This window comes from Daldinia decipiens (genome assembly GCF_022478715.1).
Source record: "Daldinia decipiens strain CBS 113046 unplaced genomic scaffold F4813scaffold_50, whole genome shotgun sequence".
In the NCBI taxonomy this organism is placed as follows: Eukaryota; Fungi; Ascomycota; class Sordariomycetes; order Xylariales; family Hypoxylaceae; genus Daldinia; species Daldinia decipiens.
In genome coordinates this window covers 69,541-96,128 of record NW_026054593.1, presented here as the reverse complement: position 1 = coordinate 96,128, position 26,588 = coordinate 69,541, and the positions used below count along the sequence as shown (strand labels likewise).

At 46.9% G+C, this 26,588-nt stretch overlaps 7 protein-coding genes across 7 annotated transcripts; 4 read left to right on the top strand and 3 right to left on the bottom strand.

The window, feature by feature from the left end:
* Positions 1-2,513: 2,513 nt before the first annotated feature.
* F4813DRAFT_393854 (velvet factor-domain-containing protein) lies at positions 2,514-4,230 on the bottom strand (the record flags this gene model as incomplete). Its single annotated transcript, XM_049247484.1, has 4 exons — positions 2,514-3,763; positions 3,814-3,894; positions 3,944-4,014; positions 4,079-4,230. 4 exons carry the CDS (start codon positions 4,228-4,230, stop codon positions 2,514-2,516), a joined length of 1,554 nt encoding a protein of 517 aa, XP_049095245.1.
* Positions 4,231-9,935: 5,705 nt separating this feature from the next.
* F4813DRAFT_375280 (uncharacterized protein) lies at positions 9,936-10,404 on the top strand. Its single transcript, XM_049245002.1, has one exon. The coding sequence runs from the start codon at positions 10,120-10,122 to the stop codon at positions 10,381-10,383; it is 264 nt and encodes an 87-aa protein (XP_049095244.1). The 5' UTR covers positions 9,936-10,119; the 3' UTR covers positions 10,384-10,404.
* A 6,955-nt stretch (positions 10,405-17,359) lies between these two features.
* Positions 17,360-17,848, bottom strand: F4813DRAFT_393852 (thioesterase family protein; the record flags this gene model as incomplete). The annotated part of the gene is made up of 1 exon (XM_049247483.1): positions 17,360-17,848. The coding sequence occupies one exon, from the start codon at positions 17,846-17,848 to the stop codon at positions 17,360-17,362; it is 489 nt and encodes a 162-aa protein (XP_049095243.1).
* Positions 17,849-18,514: 666 nt separating this feature from the next.
* Positions 18,515-20,505, top strand: F4813DRAFT_375274 (uncharacterized protein). The gene has a single exon (XM_049245001.1). It carries the CDS (start codon positions 18,673-18,675, stop codon positions 20,053-20,055), a length of 1,383 nt encoding a protein of 460 aa, XP_049095242.1. The 5' UTR covers positions 18,515-18,672; the 3' UTR covers positions 20,056-20,505.
* Positions 20,506-20,518: 13 nt separating this feature from the next.
* On the top strand, positions 20,519-22,024 carry F4813DRAFT_375273 (uncharacterized protein; the record flags this gene model as incomplete). Its single annotated transcript, XM_049245000.1, has 1 exon — positions 20,519-22,024. A coding segment is annotated over exon 1 (325 nt), but the record flags the coding sequence as incomplete, so codon positions are not given.
* Positions 22,025-22,586: 562 nt separating this feature from the next.
* F4813DRAFT_400207 (uncharacterized protein) lies at positions 22,587-25,163 on the top strand (the record flags this gene model as incomplete). Its single annotated transcript, XM_049248243.1, has 3 exons — positions 22,587-23,207; positions 23,357-24,875; positions 24,937-25,163. The coding sequence occupies 3 exons, from the start codon at positions 22,587-22,589 to the stop codon at positions 25,026-25,028; spliced, it is 2,232 nt and encodes a 743-aa protein (XP_049095240.1). The 3' UTR covers positions 25,029-25,163.
* F4813DRAFT_274912 (uncharacterized protein) lies at positions 25,140-26,570 on the bottom strand. Its single transcript, XM_049240427.1, has 2 exons — positions 26,438-26,570; positions 25,140-26,364 (listed from the first exon to the last, which is right to left on the bottom strand). Exons 1-2 carry the CDS (start codon positions 26,484-26,486, stop codon positions 25,298-25,300), a joined length of 1,116 nt encoding a protein of 371 aa, XP_049095239.1. The 5' UTR covers positions 26,487-26,570; the 3' UTR covers positions 25,140-25,297.
* Between the last annotated feature and the right edge of the window lie 18 nt (positions 26,571-26,588).

Here is a 26,588-nt window from a genome sequence, read left to right as displayed (position 1 = left end):
GACCACCGTTGAACTATTGGCTTGGCTACGACTAGGATGGGAGGATGGAGTTATGAATGCACAAGGGCAAATTACCTACGCTGAATAGATATATATGCCAATAACTAATTAACTATAAAGAAAATAACTACCTAATGTATAGTTGTAAAGTATAATAAATAGAAGTAGAGAAAGTCGCCCAAAGGGACTAGTTCTTGTTGTTTAGTGCTTTCTTTATTACCTTGGGTACGTAATGATCTTTAGATGATGACTTTTCGAGGACGTCTGAGCATTTTCGAAGTCTTCTAAGCGTATTCTATTCGGGAGAGCCCGTCACTTAAAACCCGGGTTTGCCAAATGCACTCAGCAATTAGTGTATATACACTTAATTACCACAAAGCCTAGCAAACCCCAGTGCCTTGGGTAGAAGCGTTTTGGCAAGATGGGGCTTGAAGGCTAATAGAATGTGCCGAATAACCATCCCTAAACTGTCCGGTACAGCCCGGGACAGGGGTTTTTCGTAGTCCGAGTGGCTTAGTTGTACTATTATATCCACGTAGTGTATGTATACCTATACATGCCTCGGGGAAGTAGATGAGGCCTAGGGGAACAAGAACGAATTGGAAATGGAGGCTCATCGTCTACAAAGCGCTTACAATACCAAGCACCGACAACACAATCGACTTTGATAATACCGTGACAAGAAAACTCTGTCTTGAGTGCTGTACGGAAACTCTAGCATGAGTAGAAGTAACTATCAGAAAATACATAGTTATACATACCAGGTAGGTACCTAACCTAGGTAAGTATGATAATTATTTTAGATGTGCTACCCGCAAAGAAGGGCCTAGCCGGCCAGCTCCGCTGAGAATAGAGTATGAAAGTGTACCTAGCCTAGTTTAGGTACTTTTCCTGTTCGATTCTCGGTCCCTTCAGCGGTAATATCATTATTGTTAGATCGGAATATTGGAAGCTACTGTATCTATTCTAATGAAGCCTAATAAATTGCCTAGAGGGTAAGTAGTAAGAGGAGACGCGTTTGACAGGGGTTGCAGCGTATGTATGTAGAGGCTTCTACCAAGCAATCGTGGCGAATTGGTCAGTAAACAGCACATAACAGCTAAACACCTCATCATGCTTACAACAGCTGCCACATCTGTTGTTGTAGACCTGCTGGAGACCTGAAAATGAGATTTAATCCTGAAATAGTGATACACCTTAGAGGAGGGCTAGAAGAGAGACTGTAGTAATGCACTGTACTCGTGCCTGGCAACCTTGATTTTCGTTGCTTCTCTCTCGCCGTGGCGGGTACATTCCGAATAGTTTGCAAGTCTGGTTCCGCCCCTTGCGGGCATTTGTTAGCTTAGCTACCTAGGACCTAGGTAAATACATCTTGACCCCCCCCTGTTATATCATGATACCTGATGGGAGAAGTAGATACAACCTGTCTCGTAGTAATTTGACTAATGACTTCTAGATCTAATAGGAAGAAGCACAAATCTCCATCGACAGGCCTACACGAGGCTGCAGCCGAGCGCTATACCGTGATGCTTGGCCCCAGCATGTACAACATGTCACCAAGAACTGACTGCACAATGCATTTCCGTCACACCTATCTCCTGAGTTAGCAAGCGGAGACGCTCCAGCCGTGACACCGGCCAATCCGTAGAAGATGCTTTATACTACGTTGGATCGTATAGGGAAACTACAGAAGAGTTGTTCTTACTAGAAATAGTCACACGGAATTAGACTCGCGATCAATGAAGGAAGATTTTTATATTTTGTGCCAAGCTCGTAGTAAGTTGAGTCACATTGCAGATTGCAGATTCCAAGCCTAGTATTGCAGTGATGCTTTTCATGTCTATTGTACTCTAACAATTAGGGGGATTCTTGAGGAGTTGCTCATGGGCAGGGGTTATCGTAATATCAAAACTCCAGGGGCGAATCCATTAGCCCCTTAATGTGCGTAAACCGCAATAAATAGTAGAAACAAAGGGGAACTAGAGGGGTGGAAGTGGTAATAGTGGGAAAACCAATGACGCAGAATAGCCTCCATTTGGGTATCTTTCAGAGAAGTGCTTTTGAAATCCCGTATTCCCAATACAAACTCAAGAGGGCGAACCGGTGAAAATACGACTGTGTGTCAAAAATGCCCTCACCATGCATCAATTTACCTGAAAATCAAACAATACCAATCCACGCACACACACGCACATATTCACACGCACCAACGCCGCCTTGCCTGCCTGCCTGTGAACTGGAAAATCCCACTGATGCAATGTCCCGTATGATGCCCAACGAATAATTTTGGAAAGTGAATTAAAAAACGAATGGGTGGCCGCGTAATTGTAAAAATGCCGTCATGAAGTGCCAACGTGAGAAATTTGCAATAATTATTATTCTAAGCCGCTAAAATTTTCGTCGATCTCGAGTGAAAAAAGGGGTATGAACTGTTACGTTGGTAGCATCCATTATCTGTAAGGTGACGATGCCCTCGGTAGTAACTATGCGTATATGAGCAATTTTGACCAACCCTAGTGGTCTTGCTGCGTCTTGTTAACCATATGATTTAGATGGTGGTCGAACGAGTCAGTACCGCCAATAGGATATGATCCATTTAGACTTTCGGATGGCATCGTCGCTGTCAACGGTGTTCCTAAACCGTGTTCTCGAAGACTGCCGTGATCGTAAGCATTCTGCATGCTTTGATATGGTCCTTGGTTAGTGTAAGGAGACTGGTGAGTCGGATGTGCGTTCGATGTCGGGGGTGCTGTAGTGTACATATTAGGGCCTACTGGTGACGCGGTTCCCGATGGTGCACCATTCAGCGGACCGTGTGACCTAGGAGAGACGCTATGTATCGGTGAAGCCAAAGCGGATTGGGGATGAGGTGGAATCGGAGCGAGATTTAGCGGCGGATTATTTCCGTTATTGGAGCCTGCTGTAAATATGAATGGATGGGATGAACTCTGAGCATTGTTGCTGAACTGAATCGGCGAGTGGTTTATTGGCGACTGTCGTTCAAACCCGTGAGGTCCTTGGCCGAGAGGAGAGAAATGGGTATCAATACGACCGGTTGGCGGAGGCATTGACACCGTTGTCGCCGAAGTTGGCGGTCCCGTAGTCACGGACCCTAATGCGTACGTTGGATTGGTAGGAGGACCATAGTTGCTCCAACGAATATCCGGGCCTCCCTCCTGTGTGGGAGTCCCAGGATTTATGGTACCGTATTCTGGTCGATGTCTTTTTGCTACGGGTTCGTCTCCATAATCGTGGTAGGACCTGTCATCGATCTGCGGCATACCACCATTCTGTGAAGCACTTCCTTGCCTATGCGCTGTTTGCTTGTCCATCTGATCTGCTATACGCAGGTTTTTCTTTTTATTTGCAATTTGCCTCGAATCTTTGCGAAGCCGAAGGCGGACCCCCTGGTCGCTGAAAGATCGTGTGAGAAAAGTCGACTCCGCCATGCCTGGAAATGCCCTGCCGGCGTGGACTTTGAAAGGGTCGCTTGTAACTGAGCATATTGTTATCCAAAACTCTCCGTCGTCCAGATTATCCATCGTCATCTGCAGCAAGTCAAAGCGAATAACGTATTCTCCCTCGCTCTTGATCGTTAGATCCCCAAACACGAAGAAGGCACCCTCTTTGTTAGTGGGGTCCTTCAACCGATGTAAGGACGAAACTGTCGTTCCCGCCATCATGTTTGCTGGTGGAGTAGCTTGACCGTTCGGGCCTGGAGGGTGGGCATATTCGAGATACGCAACGGCAATAAGATAGGGACCTGATGGATGTCAGCAATCTCGACCTTTCAAGGCAAAGCACCATACTCACTTTGCCGATATACGCCATCGGGGTCTTCATCGCTCGGAACGTGCAGCTGGAGAATAGGAGGTGGATCGACGGGTTTGCGGTCTACTCAAGTCAGCTTTTAGTCAAGCGAGTTACAGTAAGTCGATAATACCTTTGTCTTTGCCATTGGCGGCTTTAGCCATGGTCGGTTGCTGTAGGACTTCTAAGCGATACGTTTCGGGCCTGCTGAAGTTTAGTCTATGTTTCGTATAGAATCGCAAAATCCATATGCAACTATTCTACCTACCGCTGTGGTTGAGGGCCACTTGGTTGTTGATGTGGTTGATGATGAACTTGAGGCCCTGATAAAGGGGGCATTGCCGGGCTCATTGCCGGCATATAGCCAGGGCCAGGTCCGTGTCCGACCCAATGGCCGCCCTGATGAGTATGAAATGCCATCTCTACTTGGATAATTTAGAAAAGTCAACGGTGTTCTCGGTTTTATCATTGCTGGTGACTTTGAGGTCAGGTAGAAACTTACGAGGGTCCTCGTGCAATACCTCATGTGCAAATCGTGAAGCACTTTTGCCAGTCGTGGATTGGCGCGCTATAAATCGAGAACCTGAACGGAATTTGACCTTTATCCATTGTTAGCAAGGGGAAAGCAGAGCAAACTAATAAATTAGAAATAATAGTAGAGATGGAAACTAAGAGCGGGTTTTGCAACCCACGCCAATGCCCCAAGACTGCCTGGGGACAGAGTCCCTCATTCGAACCAGACCACGACAAGAGGTTGCACTCTGATGGCCAGGAGCTGAAGGGTTCTTAAAAGAATCAAAGATGAAGGTTAGAGAAACTAACTTTTACGTGTCGTATATCCCTCGTCCGCCTACAACCCAAGTCTTGTTTTACCAGCGCTGATATTTAAGGTATCCAAACCCAATGTCTCCGTATTGTAAATCTCTGGAATTCAAGCAATCTGGTTCGTGATTAATCTGCTCACGAGACGGCGCCGTGTAAACGGTATACTGTATCCAAGAAAACCTTCCGACCAATCTTTCATCCAAACCGAAATCAGTATGGAACAGGCCGATAGCTGTGGGATTCCAAGCAAGATTTGAACAAGACGATGTTTGGACAACACGATTCGTGCAAAAAGAGCCTATTATCCTCTTCTTTTGCGCGGCCGTTGACCTCTTTCTTGTCCGAGCTCCCAGTCTTTCGTAGCCTCTCTTCGATAGCGGGCTGAATAAAACCCAAGCACCTCTTCTGCAAAACGTAGGTGAGTTTTATGCACCGGCAGCTTTGCCGTGAAAGCTTGATTAGTGGCTAGCAACCTTTCCTTCACGCGATCCTAATCACAAGCCAACCTAATTAGAAAGAATTGCTCTGGCCATTCAAATACCAATTTCCTACTTCAAATTCTCAACGAGCGGCAATGACGTATCGTTATCCGCAGAAATTTGTAAATAGGCGCATGACTATGTAAGTGTACTCAGTAAATGGTACCACGAGGAGTAGGTAGCCTCGATCCCGATCTCCTCCTGTTGCAATCTGCTTCGAGACTGTAAACTATCACTGGTGACTAGTAACTGGCAATTAGAACTGAATGCAGGATTCTAGTTCGTGACTCGTTTGTACACTCAAGCAAGTTGCTTTGATAGGTCGCGGGGTGAGATTAGGTAGGTTTGACGGGAGAGAGCTAGAGGTGGCGGCCTGGTATACGGAATCAAAGAGAATAGCCGGGAGTATTATACTCTGTTCGATTTGGAAGATTCGCGCCGGGTGACCTGATATCCCTTAAGAATTGCGGTGCTAATGTGTGGCTGGGGGATTAGTTTCCAAGGTCTCGCGATTTCGCATTCGTGCAGTAATAAAGCCTTTGACCGGTTTGATCCACACACGAGTTGGTCGCGGCCGAAGGTAATCGAGGTGCGCTCTGAAAACGACAAACAGTTACGATGACAGTTTCAAGGCAGTCGGTCTCAACTTCTCTGTCCTGATAGTTGGGAGTGTAAACTGAGACCTTGGTTTGCAAACTCGGAAGTTCACAAGCTTAGAATACTACTGTTGTTCGAACCGATCTTAGGGGAGGGACAAATCCGTGGTAGTTCAAGATTCCTCTTGCCGGTGAGATGCTCGTCCGAGTTAGCTTATACGAATTGAGGTTGGTCGTACGTATGGTGATGCAATTCCCAAGTTTTACAAATCCTGAGAAAAGTTCCAACCTAGAAAGACGAGATAGAAAAGATAGATGATTCGGCAAGGCGGGCGGTAGCTTCGTGGGGGTCTTTCCGCTTTCCGGGATCTTCCAGTAGCATCGATAGGGTGGTCGTGCAAAGGAGATATAGACCGTCGTTACCGTAGCCAGGTTTTCCCAAGGTCATCGACAAGGCCAGTGAGGAATCGATAAATGAAGACAACACGACGTCCTCGTGGTGACTGTTCAGAAGGCGATTTTGGAGCTTGTCATGTATTTGGGTGGATTTACGATGTGGAGAAGAATGAACCTAGGTCTGTATGGTATATCATACTACCAACGGAAAGGCATAGGCTAGGCAAATATGTACGGTCCAAGAATGTACAGATGGCACAGTAGGTATTCAACGCAAACGATAGTGGTATGATCTGGCCAATAACTGCAGAAAGCTCCAGAGAAAAATGCCAACATTAAGCACTGTGATTGATTGTACGGGGGAATGACGATGGTGGGCCCAAAGGTCTAGGGGATCAACCGGTAAGTATGTACTCGACCCTCGAGGGTAGACCCTAAGGAGATAGATACCCTTGATAGATGTACACGAAGCTCGACCACGTTGTACTGTGAGTTTAGTTTATGATTGGTATGATGAATTATCTACCTGGGCTCCGCCTTGACTACTAGTACCTCATACACCTCATACCGAAAGAGCTGGCCTCTGCTGACGAAACCATGCTCGATTGTATAAAAGTACACATACTTCCTTGGGCAGGGGTTAGCTGCAGGAGTACTACCTCGCAGCGAGGTACAGCAACGAGCCTGCATGGGGCGTTGTCGACGTTGTCAACGACGAAATAGCATGTAGAGAGCAACAGGGGGGCGGGCCTTCAAGCTTTTGTATCCGTCTGGAGATATATGTATTGTATGTATTGTACATAATATTATACATATTGTACATGGGCCGCCTGCTCATCTGTCTGTGCTCTGCAGCGGGCAGGTGAGGGATTGATGGGTGGCACTCCCGCACTAGACCTCTTGAACGCGGAACCTCAACGCGCCTACGCGCTTCTTTATCCCCACGTGCGTATATATGATCTAGCACGATATATGTAGATTCAAATGTAAGTGCTCTTAAGACTCACACGAGTATTGATATACTAACAAGGAGAAGGCGGATAAGAGTAGGGGTTCAAAATGAGTATTTTGGAATATACTGGAGCCTGGTTGGTTATATGCGGATTTTGAACCGGCGAGAAGAAGCTGGCACAGTGTGCACAGTCCACCAACCCGAATCCCGGCTTGTATGGCCTCCATGTATGTATGTATGTATGTATGTATGTATGTATGTTGAGACAACTCCTCCAAAATACATAAACCATATAGTAGAGAAAAGAGACAGACTGCCACACAGGCGCATAATACAGCAGCGAGTAGCAGGTGACGAGACTGGCAGAGAGATTGGTGACTGATGACTGGTAGGCAACAAAAAGTAGTGTACAAGAACCCCTTCCAGGGCCGAACAGTAAGTGCAGATATGCGCGAAAGAACTACGCCCCCTCGCATGCGAAGTGGAGGGACGTGGACGGTGAAGACAAGAAATGCTCCACTACCCATCAAAATGTCTAATCCGCGGGCAATGCCAAGTATGGTACATCAATTGCATCGTCCCTCTTTAAAGTAGCTTCGAGGAGGGCCGATGCCACCTAGCAATTAACGCCGTCCATGTATAGGTACGATTTCCGGAACCCCATGTACTAAAAAGATCTGCCATGGCCCATGGCCCATGGCCCATGGTCTAGTTCTAGCGTATGGCACGTTCTTTAAGAAAAGGTGACTTGAGTGACCTGCCGGTAGAAGACCACTAGCTCTTGTTAAATTAACCCATCAAAGGATTTTATTTTTATTTCGTGTTTTTTCTCTTCTTTATTTTATTTCTCCTTTCGTCCCTCCCCTCATCCTCGTCTTCGTCCTCGTCCTAGTCCTAGTCCTCTCTCGTAATCGTAAAGAGGCCGGTGCCCTGCCGAGCGTGACATGCTCCCACATCTGGTTGATTAGGTGTGGGCAATATTCAGTAGTGTACTGCGAGGTTGCTGTCCCGTTACATTTGTGTGATCATGGAAGATCTGAATTCGCCGAATCAGCTTAGCACCCGGTCCGCAAAAGAATGCCGCGCCCAAGCCAAAAGAGATGCATGAGGTTAACTGGTTAAGCTGGTTAGCTACGGGTCTACCGCTAACTGGACCCAGGCTATCCCGTTTTCTTATTCCAAAGATCGGACGGAATCTCGAGCCGGGCCTGGGCCGGTCGTGTTTCAGAAGCTTCTACAGCCCATGTCCAGAATGCGCATGGAAGAGAAGCCATCAAACGCTAAAATGGGTAGGACGATCCGACCTTCACCACCTCCAGGTTAACACGCGCGGCATCCATCTCTTCCCCCTACCTTAAAATGCTGACATCTGCTGTAGCACGTCAAAACTTTAGGTTGGTCTGATGTCGTGCTGCAAGGACCCCAAGAGATTTGACATGGTTCAGGGTTCTATTAGACTAATGATAAAGGGGGTAGCGTTCCTGTGGCGAAGTAATCTTTCGGGTTCCTGAATCCTTGAGCCCTAGCCTCGTCTACGTAGGTAGTAGGTAGCAACTAGCATGCCAAATGGAGTCTCCGTGACTTGAAAGGTGGCCAAGTCCATATCCAGCACCAGATACGCCACACTCTTTTCATCATCGTTCTAGAAAGAGTAGGAGGAACAAAAACAGAATTAGGCCAATGCAAGCTTGCTGGCGCCGATTCGCTCACACTCCAGTTATACTTTATCCTTCGTTCCTTTCATCTACCCCGGCGTTGCAGGAGGGGGGATATACATCACGTATCGTAGGTTATCAGACCGGTATACGTCGATATAGGTTACCTAGATTAGGTAGTTATACGAAATAAGACAGGTTACTAGTTATAGAATCATCATGCAGTGATACAATACATCAGGTGTATCATGTTCAATGAAACCAGGGCACGTGAGAATACCAGGACCCAAGTGTTAATGACGCCAAAGAGGCTTCTCCCACAACCCACGTACCATTTCAAGATATTTCAATGCCGATTGATTAAGAAGCAATATAAAATATCTTGATTAGGAAAGGGTCGTAGTCAGGATTAACTCGGAATGAACCAAGAGAGACAGTTGAAAGGACAAGCAGACGTTTGGCGTTTGCCCAGATCTTGGTCGGCCATTTTAGCCATGTACGTAAGAGCGCCACGGAGCTTCGCGCAATGAGGGGAAGGATTGGGCGAGAGACAAGGACATGCCTTATCCTTGCTTATTGTGCTTTTTCTTGGAGTTGAGATAGGCTTCGGCGAGAAATCCTCAACGCAGAGATCCCTAGGTTACCTAAAGGTTTGGCGCGACGCGAACCGACATTGATGCCCTAGCAGCCTGGATAGCGGCAGGGCTAGCTACGTAGCCAGGACTTGTCCACGAATACCTAGGACGAAGAAGCACGCTTGTACTTTACATAGTAGCTCTGCGGTTCGTGGCCGCCAAGGCATTGACCTGCGCAATGCATAGAAGCTGCATCGCGCGTAGGTGGTCGTAACATGTGAGGCCAGCTGTCAAAGCAGCATCGGGCATCCCAAACTTGTCACGTTCTTGACCCTGCATAGTACATAGCATAGTACATTACCGCATGCCGCTGCGTATGTATTGTATATGTATGTATGTATGTATGTATGTATGTATGTATGTACTGCTGGCCTATCGTGGTCACACTGATCTTGTCGGGAAGACGGAGATCAGGCCGGAGTCTGGAGCTCCAGAGGGACAAGTTTCTCAACGCATATGACTAACAGTGTAAGATGATTCGTTGCTCATGCACTCGCGGATGATCATTGCAGCTGTGGTAATACTAATCGATGATGACGAGGACACCGCCGAAGGATGATGCGATATACTGCGAGAGATAATAATAGCTAAACAATAATAACGCCTCCTCTTGTCGTACAATACTTACTCGGGAGCCACTTGACCAACCTAGCGCGATGAAACACACCACACCCACCAACGTAGTAACATAATAAGGCATTCGATAGGGCTTCAGACACTTGTCTCGCTTATGCTGTTCGTCTAGCTCATGCAGAATGGCCACTGGCGTGCATGCATATCCAGGGTTTTGTCGGAGCACTGCAGATGAGAACCTACCAGTGGGGTGTATTCCGGTTCGGTGTGGATGGAAATCAGACTGCAAAAATAATTCGGGCTCGACGGGCGGTTCGCTTGTTAATGTATAGTCATTTAATGTATATCATCAGCGGGCCGGCCAGCTCGTTACTTGTTCAAGAGGATGATAATAATTATAAAGCTGAGGATGAGGATGAGGATGAGGATGAAGATACTCTCCTTAAGGGTAGTAATGGGTAGGTCAGATACTTAGGATAGGCCCATACCTAAGAAGGTACCTAAGGTATACCTTACATGTGTTGAAACCGAGGAGACGATGCAAAATCTTCTCTATGCGTACACCGCCAGTATGGGGTATGGCATACATAGGTATATGACAAGTCAGTGGCTTGAAGTGGGGGATCGGCCTGCACTTCTCAACCAGAAGTTTGATGGGCCAAATGCTATATCCAGATGTAAGCCACTGTGCGCTATATACTGCCATGTTACCGTATTGGTATTCGAATTGAGCCCTACTACCTATGATATGAAGCTACAGGAAATTGTATGGACTCGCGCGTTGTTGCAATGGTATGCAATCAATCAATATCAGCCCAACAAAAATATGACATGTTACTCTTGTCATTATCCCTACCGCCACATCTTCGAGACTCCCGGTTTGAGAGACGGGTGCCTTATCGAAACCAATGTTTAACCTCGCGCGTCTCCTGGTAACTCTGGAGTTGGCATCCAGATGATCAGAACTCACGGTTCAGTCTAGATCCTTATCCGCTTTTAGACTGATATCCGCGATCTGGGGTTGGGGGAGTTAAGGTGAGATGGTGAGATGCCAGCCAAAGTTGAAGAGACCGTGGTCATGTAAGGCCATCTACATTGTATTATTTTGAACTTACCACACATAAGCTGAGACGGGATCACACACATACTCCGTTGCCGTACCTACATTAGACTCCACGGATCGGCCGACCATGGTTCGCGATGAATTATAGTATATAAGCCGCATAGTAGCACCAACTCTTATGTATATGCTAGCTTAATCAAGCCTACACTATTACCGCCGCGGTGTATCCTAAGAATTTATTACCTGGATCTAGGAATGCCAAGTCAGACGAAAACTTACCCCCCCCTTGTCTTTCGTCTCGGCCTTCGAAATCAAGGGACCTTCCCCACGAGATTCCTCTACAAACCGCGTAACAGGTTGTTACCAATAGCCTGGCATCATCTTTAACCCCAGTAGCAGTAGGCTTCCATTCAATCCCCGGCACTCATCCCATCTCAAATGTTTGTCGTGTCCTAGTAACGCCTCCTTCGGTAAATTGTCGCCATCAATGACGCTACGCCATGACGATGTTGCAGGGTACTAGGTTCTAATCAGCAGATCATCAACATAGGTAGCTAACAACCGTTGAAAACCTACGTGCTTAACATGTACATGTAATAGAAGGTAAATAAGAACGCCATAGTCCACACAGCTCTATGGCCGATACATACCTGGGTATAGCTACACTCTTTCCCCCTTTAAGACATATGAGATTCCTTTCTACGTATGTAGATTTACATAGTTATTAACCCACCATCCTACTGTGGCTGCTGGGAATACCGGCATTATGCGAAGGGCGGAAAAGAAGAAGCCGCGTAGCTTTTCAGCCCACCACCCTACTGCGAAGCCAACGATTGCCTCGATCAACTCTTACCTGAAACGATACCCGCCAGGCTACCTCTAATATGAAAGTGTTAACTGAACTGGGTAACCTAGTGCTTTACTACACGCTATAATAAACTTTCTAGATAATCTGAAGCCATATACAAATCGTATCGTTATGTTGGCTCGTTCCAGGTTCTATGTAAGTCCGATGCAAACGCACAGGCCGGTCAAGTATCCGGAACACCCTTCTGGCTCCCAGCGCCATGGGCCAGACCCCAGATTTGGCAAACGGGCTAATTATGACCAGACCCCTATGACGAAGAGGCGTTTTCTATGTTCACTTTTGGAAATCCGTTGTCAGACAAGTGCTTTTTATTTCTAAATCCGGCAAGTTTGAAAGCTAAGGAGGTACAAAGGTATATCAAACGATGTCGACGCCATCCTGCCGGCATATCCAATCAGAACAACTCATTGTCTTAACCGAACGCATGTCAAAAAAGAGGCTTCGGCCCAAATAAACAGAGCATTGGCTGATGAATTATAGCGGCCCTTGCTATAATTAATTAATACGATCCATATAGTATTACCTATCTACACGACATTTCAAGTCAGGGATGTCATTGTATCAGATGTCCGTCATTCTCATTTTCCCTGCTATCTCTTTTCGATCTCCGCATTCCATAAGACAATTAACCATGGATGGTACTGTATTAACCCACCGCGAGTACATCGAGGTACATTTTAACAACCTACCTGATATAAGCCGCGTTGATATGACACTTATTAGTCTTGCATGTAATACACCCGGGCAAAATTCAGCGTGGGATTAAAAAAAGAAAAAGAAAAAAAAAGGTAAAAGAAAGCGGCATTTCGTCAACGGCTTTACCCTCCCTAAATCCACGTGCGCTGTAACGTCTGCCATCACCCGGTCCGCCAACATAGCGGATGCGGTGTTCCTTTCCGACCTTTAAAATACAACGATACCTACAGCGGCATACAAGACCCTGCTGCTGAGATGCAGTCGCTACTGCAGCTGCCATGTGCTGAGTTGTCCCACCCTCATACTACATCATACGTCCATGAATACCTAGGTTCCAGTGCTATTGATGTTTTGAGTGAAGTGCAGAATCTGACCGCGAGCTTTTTTTTCTTTCGTTTTTTTCGTCTTCCTCTCGGCCGGCCGGCTGGCTGGCTGAAGGTAGAGCCGGGGAATCCTATCCTGTCCAAAAGCGGCAGGACACTTAAAATGCCCAGTTCGCCGACTATCAAGGACCAAACTATCAAGAGCCAACTAGAATCTTTTTTAACCCTGCTCGTACTAGTATCCCGTTTCCGCTACCCGTAATCTCGACCTCCCGCTCCCGCGATCCCTTTCCACGTTTAAGATATCAAGGGCTTTCTATTCCCCACCAATATTCTTTGATGATAGTATATATATACCCTTACACCCTGAAAAGCCTTGGGTACCTACTAAATACAATCAACGCACTGGCTACCCAGTTATAGTCCATTATATACACGTCCAACACAGAGCAGAAACCAAGCACATAGGGTGACAAAGCGGCGTAGTTAATATCTAGACCTGAGACAAACTTAACAATAACGCTCCTCTATAATAACATAATCCATAATCCCGGGGCACATTAACATAAAAATTTTTTATATCATACAGGGAATATCATGACAGCTGCCTCGCGTTTCAAACAGCGAAATTACATGCGAAGCCTGTCTGTTTGATTGATCAAGTCTATCCATAATCCACCATATTTGCCTCGCCGCAGAACTGCGTGCTCCTGCGTCTGTTAGTACTACCTGCCTACCTACCTATAACACCATCCTGTAGGCTACTCCACCTGCGGCACGGGATATTTATTGTAACTGTTGTAAGCTCTACTGTAGGTACATATTGCCCATGACTCTATCTACCTTCTCTTTTAAAATCACGCCTCGGGCATATTCCCATTCTTATCCTAAATTGATATTCTGCAGCAGTTCTGTTTCTATTTCTGGTTATACCTATGCGAGCTGAATGGTCATGCTGCTTATTCTATCCTTTTAAGCGTGAGAGACCTAGAAGCTCTAATGAGAATCAGAAAATTCTAATACTTATGCACAACGCACAGATCTGCAGCGTAATGTCGACAATAGGACACCGTTCTAGGTAACGTATACGCATATCTGTCTCCTGAAATGTACACCTAGGTATGTACGAAGTATGTATATAGGTACGAAAGAAGAAGAAAAGAGGCCTTTTCTCCACCGACTGTCTCTTGATCGGAGACATATCATCGATTTTAGGCGTTTAGATAGATAGAAGCGTTCCAGCCATATCATTCGTCGAAGCTGACCGACAAGTGGGCTTACGCAAAACCCTACGATTGGACGACGACCGGCGACGGCTCTCTTATTCTTCAACATGGCGAGACACACCAACTCACCGTTACACCGATTATGAACCAGGGGCGTTCTCGTCAGCGGTCTATTCCCTGATATACATGTGTCATAATTTTTCCTATAGGGAAGGGTAGTGCCTATTCGTCGACCAAGATGGACTGCGGACTTCCAAGCCTACTAGCTCTGGAATCCACCCGAGTTGGCTTCCTCTGCATCATCACCCCCTGGTCAACGATAGCCGTCCTTACAGCGTAGAAGATCCGACGTAACCTACGGTCGACGGATACCTTCGTCGCAATGATCCAGGATGGTGCATATTGCTATCACTGACTAAGGTGACTCCTCTTCTTCATGCTGCCCAGAGTCATGCTTCCTAAACTACATCCTACAGCAGGCCGCTAGCAACATACATTCTGGTACTGCTTGATGCGTACAGTATAGGGAACTGTGTGGGTGGATTACCCTTGCCACTGCCTACAGCTTGAAGATCTAGAAAAGGACACGCACACACGCATGCTTCAACTGCAGAGATACGAAGCGGCTCAGGAAAGCAGCTTCGTTCATGTGGGACTTTCGATGCACCTAGGCCTAGTCGTTAACTCCCAATAGAGCCCAAATCTTGGGGATAACCCGCTTAGCTACGTGTAGTCCGGTCTGGGGAAGTTTTCCCATCGATTCCTACATCGGGGATCTGGGAGCTCACGCCATCAGTGAAGGGGGTGCAGGACCGCTAATCACTAGGGCCATCACATCGTTCCCGCTCATGCGTTGGCTCTTCCGGGCATATGTACCGGTAGTTCCGGTCGAACTTCAATGCATAGAGAGAAGGATATTACAACAACCCAGGAGCAAACATAGTAGCCCGCAGTAGTTGGAATACAGGCCTCTAGTCGAAAGACGTTCTTTTTTCATGTGCTACCAAGTTAGGCATACCTGTCAAATATCGATGAGGAGTAGGTAATGCGTCTCGTCAACAGCCACGTCTTCTTCATTCACATGTTCAAGAAGCATGTCGCCGTTTAGAGTGTGCGGGTGTGGATGCTATCATGCGCAGGTAGCCAGACTGCAAACATATTTGGCGTGTGGTCGGCATTGCTCACGATATCGACGCCCTCTAAAAGAGTGTTCTCAGCCAGAGTTTCTGGAAACGATCACCCACATCGCTCGAGGCTATTCATGCACATCACCATTACATTAAGAATATCCTAATCCGTAGCTTCTATGATGATCACTGAAGCAAGGGAGTTCTAGAAGCCGGATGGCCCAAAGGCTACTCAGAGTAACAATTTCTATTCCGATACCTACCTCGACGTGTCTCGTTCCACCTCGTGGTAGTTGTCCTAGAATTGAGGGGAGGACAGGGTCCTCCACCGCTAGTGTTGCCCGGTAGTTTGCTCGATTTACCTGATACGAGACCTGGTCTACACACGTTCCACGTCTAAAACTACCCTATCCAGTTTGTTCTAGCAGGCATGCGGAACTGACCACGTTTGCGGCGGTTGGTTGTCAGTTCACTTGCGGGCGATCTTGATCCTACGGATCCCGTCCCCCATTCGTTCCCTAACTCCACCTCCCAATGTCTTCTCCGTGAGGTTCAAGTGTTGTGACAGCTCCGCTCCGGGCGTGCCGGTAGTAGTTGTTATGGTAGCAATCTTGATAAATTCGATTCGTGTCTACCAATATCTAGGAGGTATCAAGATAGTATAGCATATACGCTATCTGATCCAGCTTAACCCCAAAAAGACGTAGATGCTTCCCAATAAGTAAGCACCTCTTAAGGTATATAAAGATGTAAACAGACACCATATTCTCGGGAAGCTTGCTTCGCTTTACTTAATAAGTGTATGTAGAGCAAAGGGAGCCCCGATAGATATTGGCCTTAGGTAGGTATATAACCCAGAATGGACTCACGCTCCTACGGCTTTGGAGCTTCTAGCGTAACGTGAGCTGAGCCTTATAGGCACTCCTGAGATATCCTAGAAAGTAGCTCTAATAAATACCTGCTAAGAGGTGATTTCTAATGCGATGAGTAACCCATGGGGTAGGGGAGGATGGCAAGATAGAAGTAAGATAAGCCCGGAAGTGGTTATAGCTCCGTGATGAGATATGTACAACTTTGTGGGGCAGGCTCCGGTGAAGGATGCTATAGAAGGGATGAGACAACTAGTATATGATAATATTTAGTTTAGACCCTTCAAGATGATTGTTCTCTTAATTATAGGTGACGTTCTTTATTACTGCGACTATGATCCCTAGCCCTGGCGTCCTAATCCATGAGGCTTAGTTGGTAACCTTTAACGACGTATAAGAACTCCTAGTACCCTGTAGCCCCTCACATTATCTTTAAATTCATCTCTTAGCTGAGGTTAGAGGAAGGGGAGAAGGCAGTCGCTGCTTTGCTTTGAAGGTGACTGCACGCATTGACTTATACTTGACTTATACTTTGGGTAGGCGATTGTGGTTATCTCACCCAACTGTGAAAGATTAGTACATCAAGGGATGAGTATGAGAACGATAGCAATGAATTAACATTCCGATCCACCGTGGCCTCATCGCTGGTTGGCCCAGAATTTTTCACCGGTGGTAGGGATTTTAATAGGACATGCCTTAACACAAGATGATAACTTTTTATTACAAGGGTATCCTTTATCCAGGCTAGACCAAGAAGATAACCAATTATAAGACTTCCAATCCAGGTTGCGATTAGGTTGCTCAGTCGGTTAACGGCAATGCCTTCACCTGGTTGAATACCATTTGGTGCAGACAGTACTAATTAGAAGAGTTAGGAAGATCAAGAATCTAACATATAAGATGGAGTTGAGCTATTCGCACCAATGCTAACACAAATCAAGGCTGACGTTGTGATATAAATATTACTGATGGTGGAATCTTGTCCAGTTTTTATAATGCCGAGTCCCTATTTAGAAGTTCTAAGCTAAGCTCTTGTCATAAACAACATCCAGCAAACGTAGCGCTTGCTCCTGAAAGTTAGCCGGCATCTATGGTATCAGGTCGTTCCTCTGTATACTCAGCCGTGACTAGACTAACCCTCTGTCTTAGTAAACGACTGCGTTTTGACATCATGCTAAAATAGCGCGATATATAAACTCCTTTCTAAACCCAGAGGCAAAACGAACCTGCTAAAACACAAGCCTCGCGATACAACAGCCGATATCACTACCGCTGCTTGGCGTACTTTGTATGCGAACCGTTCGCAATGACTGGGCCGGCTTCGCCATCGACAACCTTATAGATGACGACGCGAGTAAATGCCAGGGTGCCACCAACCTTGTCGGCTGTAGCAGTGATCTCAATCTCATCGCCCTCCGTGGCAGACGATAAATACGTGACGTGGATATCAACTGAGACGCCAGTACGGCGACGCAAATCCCATGTAGCGATTGCCATACCGCCAGCCCAATCAACGATAGCGGCAGAGACGGCACCGTGGATGCCACCGCCCGAATTGATATGGTTCCGGGTGAGTGTCAAACGCGCCGTCATTGTCCCTTTCGAGGCGGAACGGATTTGCACATTGGAAAGTAGGAAGTTGTAGATGGCTGAGTTGGGCAACTGCGCTGCGGTGAGCTGCTCGATATGGGATTTGATGACAGCTTCATCGTTGCTGGACTCCACTACTGATGACCCTTGCTCGACGGACCCCATGGCGCCAGGCGAACAGCGCACGTAAGCGGTTTAATGTCGCTGGTGATTTGGAGAGAGAGAAAGCGTTCGCTAAGTGTATATCAAGTTCTACCTTGATAAGTTTAGGCCTAATAACCTTCGGTGTAGTTGAGGTGAGCGATATTTTAAGTACGAAGGTTCAACCGAAGTGAGAAATTGTTGGGAAGTATGGTACTGACGGTCCGGTACAGAGAAAAGACAGCTGGCTGAAAGGGGAAACGACTGCGTACCAACTGCTTCACAGCGAAGGACTTCATCGCCACTTGGCATACATTCCGCATTTATTACATAGGTACCTAGGTTAGGTAAGTAAGCAAAGCTGATGAGATGAGAGAGGATTGGTAAAAGTAAAGAGGAGTTCGATCAATTAGATGATTTATCGTGACGGGAAAATAAGATAAAATAAATGATGACAGTACTAGATATTACAATCTTCTAATTGGATTATCTGATACTTAGATGTACTGATGTTAAGTGAATGGAATCTGACTTAGGTCATGCTAAGAAAGCTGTATTGTAAAGGGATAGTCTCATCGTCAATGAAGAGGATTGACGGACGAAGTAAACCGGATAGATGAATAAACACTCTAGCGTATAATTAAATAAATCATTCTGTTGGTGACTGCCTCTGCGTAAAGGACAAGTCTAACAAACAGGTACCTACCTAACCTAAGCCAACAATCGCTATTGATTATTGTTTTCTGATTCAAGAGTCAGAATTTAAACTCAACTATGTACCTTAGTAGGTATCTTAGTTATATACGCTAACTCAATATAAGTCTATTCTTCCCATCACATCGGAAAATATGTCAAGAGCTTGGCAAAATTGCATTCACGAAGCTTTGCAGCTAGAACCTTCGGCATACGCCAAAGAAGTTGGGTACAACTGGCCTACTCCTGATCGAAGGTTGGCTGCGACAACGAAGTCAGGTCGAAATCCGCTGGCTGTAAAAGGTCAGGAAGCTAGAGCATTGGAGAAACTGACAGAGGAATTTGCGAGCAAGCTGTCCGATGTATTCCCAGGCCCGTTGGTTCTACCCGACGATGAGTTGGCGAACAATCCTAAATATCCACCTCAGTCCTTCCGATCGTGGCTTAACGAACCGCTACGCAAGAACCGCAAACTTAACAAAAAGCGCAAGACGTTGTATATTGCAAACGCGCCTGAAATCACGCTAAGCGTGAATTATATGAAGAAATGGCTGGAACCAAAGGTTGAAAAGAGTCCAAGATCGGCTAGTGGAAAGTTAGAGCTGCCGTTAGATGATATCGTAGAGTATACGAGAGAATTTTACCATGGCTTGTCTGTTGAAGCATTTCCCATACAGTTGCAGTTCGTTCCGTGGACAGAGCCAAAGAAGTCGGCAGAACCAAGCAACGGGACTCGGTACGTTGGCCTTATCGCAGGTAATAACTGCACTCGCGTTCGCGCGAGGTCATCTCCAGATGGAATTTTTGGAGGACAGTTAAATCTTGAGGATCTTCTTGACGCCGCTATCGAGATGGTGCCTAAAGAAGCGTATTCTATCATTATACTCGTCAATCACGACATGTACGAGGACGAGGACGACGACTTCTGCTGCGGTAGGGCATATGGAAGCAACCGCGTGTCGGTAGTTTCTACTGCTCGATATCATCCCGCTCTAGATGGCCATGCCGGAATCGATTTCGCGCACATGTGGCCTGCCTCTCATTGCAAGTCCTATGTTGACGATATAAATACGGCAAAGGGTCTCCGACTACATCCTAGGATGAATAGTGAAGGGGAAACTATGCCTGGACCGTTATGGGTGGCCATGGAGACAGCAAGAAATCTTAGAGAACCCTTAACTCTGGAGGACCGAAAGGGTCTGTGGTTCTCCAGAATCGCAAGGACGGTAGTGCATGAGCTCGGTCACTGCCTTGGTTTGGACCATTGCGTTTATTATGCCTGTGTTATGCAGGGCTCTGCGCGGATAGCGGAAGATGTCCGACAACCCCCCTATCTATGCCCCGTATGCCTAAGCAAAATTTCCTACGCAGTTGCTTGTGAACTAGAAGGACGGGATGATGAAGGTAAGGGAGAATATATTAAGGAGAGATATAAGTTACTGGCGAGCTTCTGCGACTCGTGGAAACATGTTGGTATGTTTGCTGGATACGGAGCCTGGTTGCGTGCAAGGCTTGAAGACCTTGAACAACAAAGATAGTGAGGGTGGCCGATATTAGAAAGATGGGAAACACCCTGGAGATCATTAATATAGGTAGGTAGGTACCCACCTAGATATCTAGGACTAAGTATATTTCTTCACTAGAGTAAGTAGGTTTCTAAGGCAATTGTAGTACCTACAGCGAATTATGAATCATTTCTTGATGTAAGTTATAAAAGTAAATGCCTATACTCCTAACTAAGTACCTATAAGTTTGATAAATATATGAATCCATCCATTGTAAAGGACAATGACCCTGGGCGAAGAGTGACTTGCATGTCGTTTGATGAAAGAGAATGTTTTAGAACATATAATGTTAGTGTTGACCACCTAAATTGCTATATGGAAGTGCTTAGGAAGGCTTTAACTTGTAATGAGTATCTAGTACCTCGAAGCATGCCGCCGCATCAAATTGCTATTGGATCTATAATACATAGGCGGTCACATTGCAATTACTTATGAAAGCTTTACTATATAATATATTGATATTTGCTAAAATAACAAGTTATCAGATCTCTAGGACTTTGACCTTTGCTGTCTTATCGATATTTAAATGTGACTGAAAACAATCAGAAGATCATTGGCACAATGTTCTCGGAGCCTATTGCCGTTGGGCGGCTCTCGCCGCCGACGTTGCGTATTTTTCGTATATAAAACTTGCTGAATTGTGCCCTGTGGCAAATGCAATGAACTAATCAAAGCTTTCCATGTTGACAAAACATGGCGGTCTACATCCTTTTTGGGAGGCGCCTTGTAGAGGACACACATAAATAATTCGAAGAAAAGCAAGTAATATGCGATGCAAGACGCCGCTCACCTGGATTTGCCACTCCGTCCCCCATTTTTAGTAGGTATGCATTCTGTATGCATCGGAAGTGGAAGATTAAGTGACTGAGACATGAAGCTGCTCACCAAAATAAAGAGGGGACTCCTTGATTGCTACTCTACTATCACGGCAACTCAAATCGTGGTTTAACCTTTTGAGACCTTCGGGAAATATCTAACCTATTTATCATGGCTGGGAAAGACCAACTCAGTATTATCATAGTCGGGCCAGGACTTGTCGGATTGGATACGGCCAGTGTATTGCGGGAGAAGTGCCAGGTTGCTGTGTATGAGCGCGACAGCCCTTCAATCGCGGCCGGAGGTCAGGGAATCACGAACTTTCCCAATGCCATCAAGATTATGAACCAATTAGGCTATATGACCCAGAGCGGTCCGGTTCTGTTCCTAGTGAGAGATTTAGGACTCCAAACAAGCAGGGCAATATCATCTTTGATGTCTAAATCCCCTTTAAGGAAAAGTACGGCGCGCCGGCTGTGTGCCACATGCAGACTGATTTGAGAGCCGAGCTACTGCGCCTAGCTACGGCTTCGTCTAAGGATTTGGGTATCGGTGGCCAGCTTGCTAAGGTGGTACTCGACAACGGTGCCTAAGACTTTGACTTTGAAGCCGGTGAGATTATTCTAGACGATGGTACACAAAAGCCAAGGCCGATGCCATCACTGGTATGTGTTCTGCTCGAATACTGCATAATTGCCTGACAAGACTTCAGTTGCGGATGGTATTCATTCTCGCCTGCGGCCCTTGATTGCCGGCGCAGACTACCTTCAGCCTAGGAATGGATTGACGTGTTCTCGAGTGGCTATCTCTGCTAACCAAGCCATCGAGGCTCTTGGGTATGGGAACTTCAGGACATGGAGCCCCTCGATAGATGGACTGCGGGTTGCGCTATCCTCGTTGGCGATGCGGCTCACGCAATGATACTGATGCAAGGCTAAGGTGCCAACAGTAGCATTGAGGACGCAGAAGCATTCCGGCTCTTGATCGAGCCCGGGGTAACTCGCGATGATGTCCCTGAAATCCTTAAGTAGATAGAGAAGTATAGACTACCTCGTGCCGCAGCCATCCTTAAGAATAGGAGAAAGACGAGCCGCGGGGTCAGCGGGGGAGAGATGCGGATTAATCGTGGGCCTTTAGTAGGTAGGCGATGTTACGTAGGTAGGTACGGTACTTATACCTAGGTGGGTACATACCTAGGTACCTAGGTACATAGGTACATAGGTACATATGTAACCTACCTAGGTACCTAGGTATTTACCTCCTATTTTCCCCTAAATGGCGAACTCCACCATAATGCCTGCCAGTTACACAGATTAGTTTGTATCACGTGACCGTTTTCATGTTACACAACTGGTATCGAATCAGAGCGTTGAACAAAAGATTTGTCATTTGTCATTTGTCACGAAGCTTACCGTCCGAGTTGTTCACTAATCAACAATCATAGCCTCGGACTTCAGTCACTCGTACAAGCCATCCAGTAATTTTTCTTAGGTTCTACAAGCGATCTGGGTACTTGCGCAATCGTTTAACGAAATATCCGGGGAAAAGGTGGGCTGGATTAAGGCTTAATTGAATTTCTACTGTTATTACACCGTTAGCCCCCGGACCCGGTACGGAACACTTAGGAGGCTTTCCGGCTTCTATATCGGTACACAGCATGGGGCTTATGATCCTATCGAATTGTTCTCATGTCCTCAATACCCCAATCAAACACCAACATTCAGTCGAATTCTGTTGGTGACAATCTGCAGGACTATGAAGGACAACTGAGCCAACCCGGCCAGTCCGGTCAATTTTTTCCAAGTCAAAATAACATAGCATTGCAGCCCCTCTTGGCAACATCACTACCACCCTTCCGAGCCAATGCCTATACCTATGCGCCTTCATCTTTGATAGACCCTATAAATAGCGTGGATAGCGACTCCAGTCGGTCTACTGATAAGTCATTGATACGGGACGTTTCCTGGGATAGCGGGGCACAATCCTTTTCCCAGATAAAAAACACGAACCTTCAATCAGCTACTGCTGAGACGGTGGTATCATTTCCGGAAGAACCACCAATGCGGTGCCTTCACTCCAACTCGGATGTGCTTAGCGCCGAGCAATATGATGGTGGGCGGTATCCTAGACAGTTCGCTTCTAAAGTCAATCAGGAGTCAAATACTACCGTCGTTCCTGCGAACAGTGCTTCTAACCCTAGAAAGAGGGGAAGAAAGTCAGCTGACCGTGAGCTAGATGGTCCGGCGGAGGAGACGAAGCGGTCTAGAGGTCGCCCGCGTCTTGAAACGAAGGACCAAACTCCCGGCGAGGTCAGTGAATGCTTCCAATTTCTCTCCCTTGCACCAATTTTCGTAGAGTTCCCCTCCACGCCTAAATCAGTATACTGCTTTGCTCTTGAAGATTTATAGTGTCGTAGAACCCTTCTTGATGTGAAGATGTATACTTACATGTGACCTAGCGGCGACGGACACAAATTCGACTTGCGCAGCGGGCGTATCGTAATAGAAAAGAAAATGCCATCACAGACCTTCAAGCTAAGATAGACGACCTTAAGAATGTGAACAGCGAAATCAATAATGCATATCAAGACTTGTTTAACTATGCCTCTCAGCGTGGACTCCTGGCTCAGGCGCCCGAATTTGGCCAGCAACTCCAAAAGCTCCAGACGCTCATCAAACAGACTCAAGAACAGGAAAACTCTCCAGTCAATGAGCATAATAGTCCAGAAGGACACTCCGATGATGGTCAGGGAGACGTACAGAATCCTGAAGACCTTGTTACCAATGAAGAGCCTGTATCTACGCTACCGAATGATCAGACGCCAGATCTATTGGGTGGTATTGCGGTTTCACATGAGCCCGTGGTCCAACCGGAATTTGATGCAACATTTGGCTTGGACCCTGTGTCAAATGATGTTCATGCGCACAACTATGAAGTTATCACGGCGCCGACTTTCGAAAACGCTAGCTTTGGTCTAACCGTGCCTGTCGACACAACTTTTTTAGACTCGACGCATTCCTCCTGGGCACGTCATCCGTGGAATAGGCTCACTGGCCCACACACCATGTCTTTTAATGAGTGGTCGTTCGCTCGAAGGTTGCACCGTCACACGGTTGAAAGGGCTGCAGCTCTTATCTCAATGCCTAACCCACCTCCGGCTAACTTGACGCGCGTTTTTGGGTTTGTCATGTTATTCGAAACCGTGGATGAGATTAGATCGCGGACGGTGGCTACGCTCGACAGGAATAAGAACGAGCCTTTGAACTATTGGAAGTACCCCTTCCATAGGCTCGGCGGCTCCGGTACTCACTTCCCTGATCAGGCGGGACCATGCAGTCTTTCGGGCTCGTCCACCTACCAGAGCTCAGGATTCGGGACAGGACCCTTCAATGAGCGGACAACGAGGGTAAACGACACCCTACTAGAGGCCTCCCAGTACATCAATATGAGCGGCTGGGAGGGCACATGGTTCGACTCGGACGAAGTGGAGACTTATCTTGCACAGAACGGAGTGATTATCCCGACGGCGGCTGATATACACACAGTCTATATCCATCCAGGGGCGTTTTCTGACGTACAGGTCCAATCTCATAGTCAGCATATGCAAGATATTCACCCGAATGCAATGCATATACCGCACATAGACGCATCATTCACTTTGGGAATACCTGCTACTGCTTCGTCTACGATAGGAGATCCTTCCCTCTCGACTGGGTCTGATACTACCACCGCCACCAGTACAGTTCCCCCGTTAGTGCCAGGCAACTCTTGGCAGTCTATTCCCGCCTCCTCGAACTTCTACGGTGGTGCACAGCATACAGAGCAACTCACCCCGCCTTTTACCGGCTTTGACGACGTGACGGTCAATACATTTGCTGATTCCTCGTCGTACTATTTTCCGCATCACGAAATCGGGGTACCAAACCCCGTAGTAACACCGAGGAGAGTCGTTCTGGATGTGAATCAATTTATTTCAGGTGAGAAAATATGTACCCTTTTGACAATATTGATGGCGAGGACTGATTTTCTTGTGCCCAGGATTGATTTCATCTGCCACTTGTCTTGGACGAGCTCCTTCTTTTAGACCTAAAGACATCGTGAGCTCGTTCTGGAATGCTGTGATTGGTTAGATTTATACATATATGATACGGTACCCAAAGTTGGTGTTAAATGAAGTAGAATCAGTGCGGTTGGTTTGAATATAATTTTGGGTGGCGTTGGAGTTTGCGTTATATGAATCTCTTTACTCAACATGGGACACAGAGTGCTATTAGTTATTATGTGTAAATAATAGGGAAGGGGTATGTGTGTCTATATAGGGGAGACCATCACTTATATAGGTTGGGTACTTGGGCGTATTTTATATTTCACGTGGTGAGATGGCCGTCCGGGATATTAGCTAGACACTCGAGCTATCTTCTCCATCCAGATTTGGGAAGAGCTCCTTCCACATTGCGCCGTGCAATTCTTGCATCTTGGACTCCCACTGCTTCCTCCTGTTAGCATCCCTCTCCGCCTTTTCCTGCTTAGCTAGTTTCTCTTCTTCTACAATCAACCTACGCATGGCGTCTGCCCGCGCGACCTGCTCCTCCCGTTCGCGATTTAGCACATTTTGCGCGTATATGATGCCCTGAATGTAGACTGTCTGCCGGAATGTCTCATTCCGGAATTCGCCCCGTGCAGCATCTGCTTCGATAGATCTTATATTCAAACGAGTATCATTATCTCGTCTATTACCCTCATCCCGCTCTCCCCTTTCTCGCGCTGATCTCTGCTCAAGCAACATTGCACCCATCATCCATTCCCAGTTGTCCTCGAGCTCTGCGGCGGGTATGTCATTCTCATATAACGATTGTACGTTCTCTAAGCGCTGGACGCGCTTGCGGATCCTGTGTCTCAGGATATGGCTCAGATACATCGGCTGGGGCTTCTTGGTACGTAGGAATGGGATATCCGACGCTAGATCTATATGCGGTATGCGCCGCCGTCCGGAGCCGCCGAGTTCGGATGCGGGCCGCGGCCGTGATGGGATTGCGAATACAGGTTTCGGGTTAGGGTTCTGGGGTGTAGGCGCAGGCGTTACGTTTACGAGGAGAGGTTCTGCACTTGGCCACGGGCCAGAGGACGGTTTGGGTGGAGTGCGGCTGTAGGGGGGGTGTATGGCTTTTGCAGCAAGAGAGCGGCTGCGCTCGTCATGACGATCACGGAGGAATGATAATATAGAGGTGTGGTCAGCGTTGGGGCTCTCGAGGGAAGACGAGGTGGCGGATTGGAGGAGGCCGAGGATCTGGTACCCCGCCTTAAGGGCAGGATACACAAGGCGAGGGCTAGTGACGGAGGTGTTTCGGCGGAAGGCTCGTCGGATTAGGTGCTTGATTGGGCTGACGGGACCCCGGGAAGTGGCTAGGTCATCGGGGAGAGGGATGAGCGGGGCTTGTCGTAGGAGTGCGCGGTAGAGAGCGAAGCCTAGGTTTTTGTTAATTCGTCATGTTAGTCCAGTCCAACGATATTATTTTGGATAGGAAGAGATTGAATTTACATGCTATCCGATGCCTGGAGTTGCGGGCTGGTATGAAGTGTTGTGGCATATGGACATGGAGGCTCCCAAGTTTCGGCCACCTCTGTTCTGTATTTCAACCAATTCCGGGTTCACGGGGAGAGATTCTAACTTTGCGATCCAAGTTTTAAAA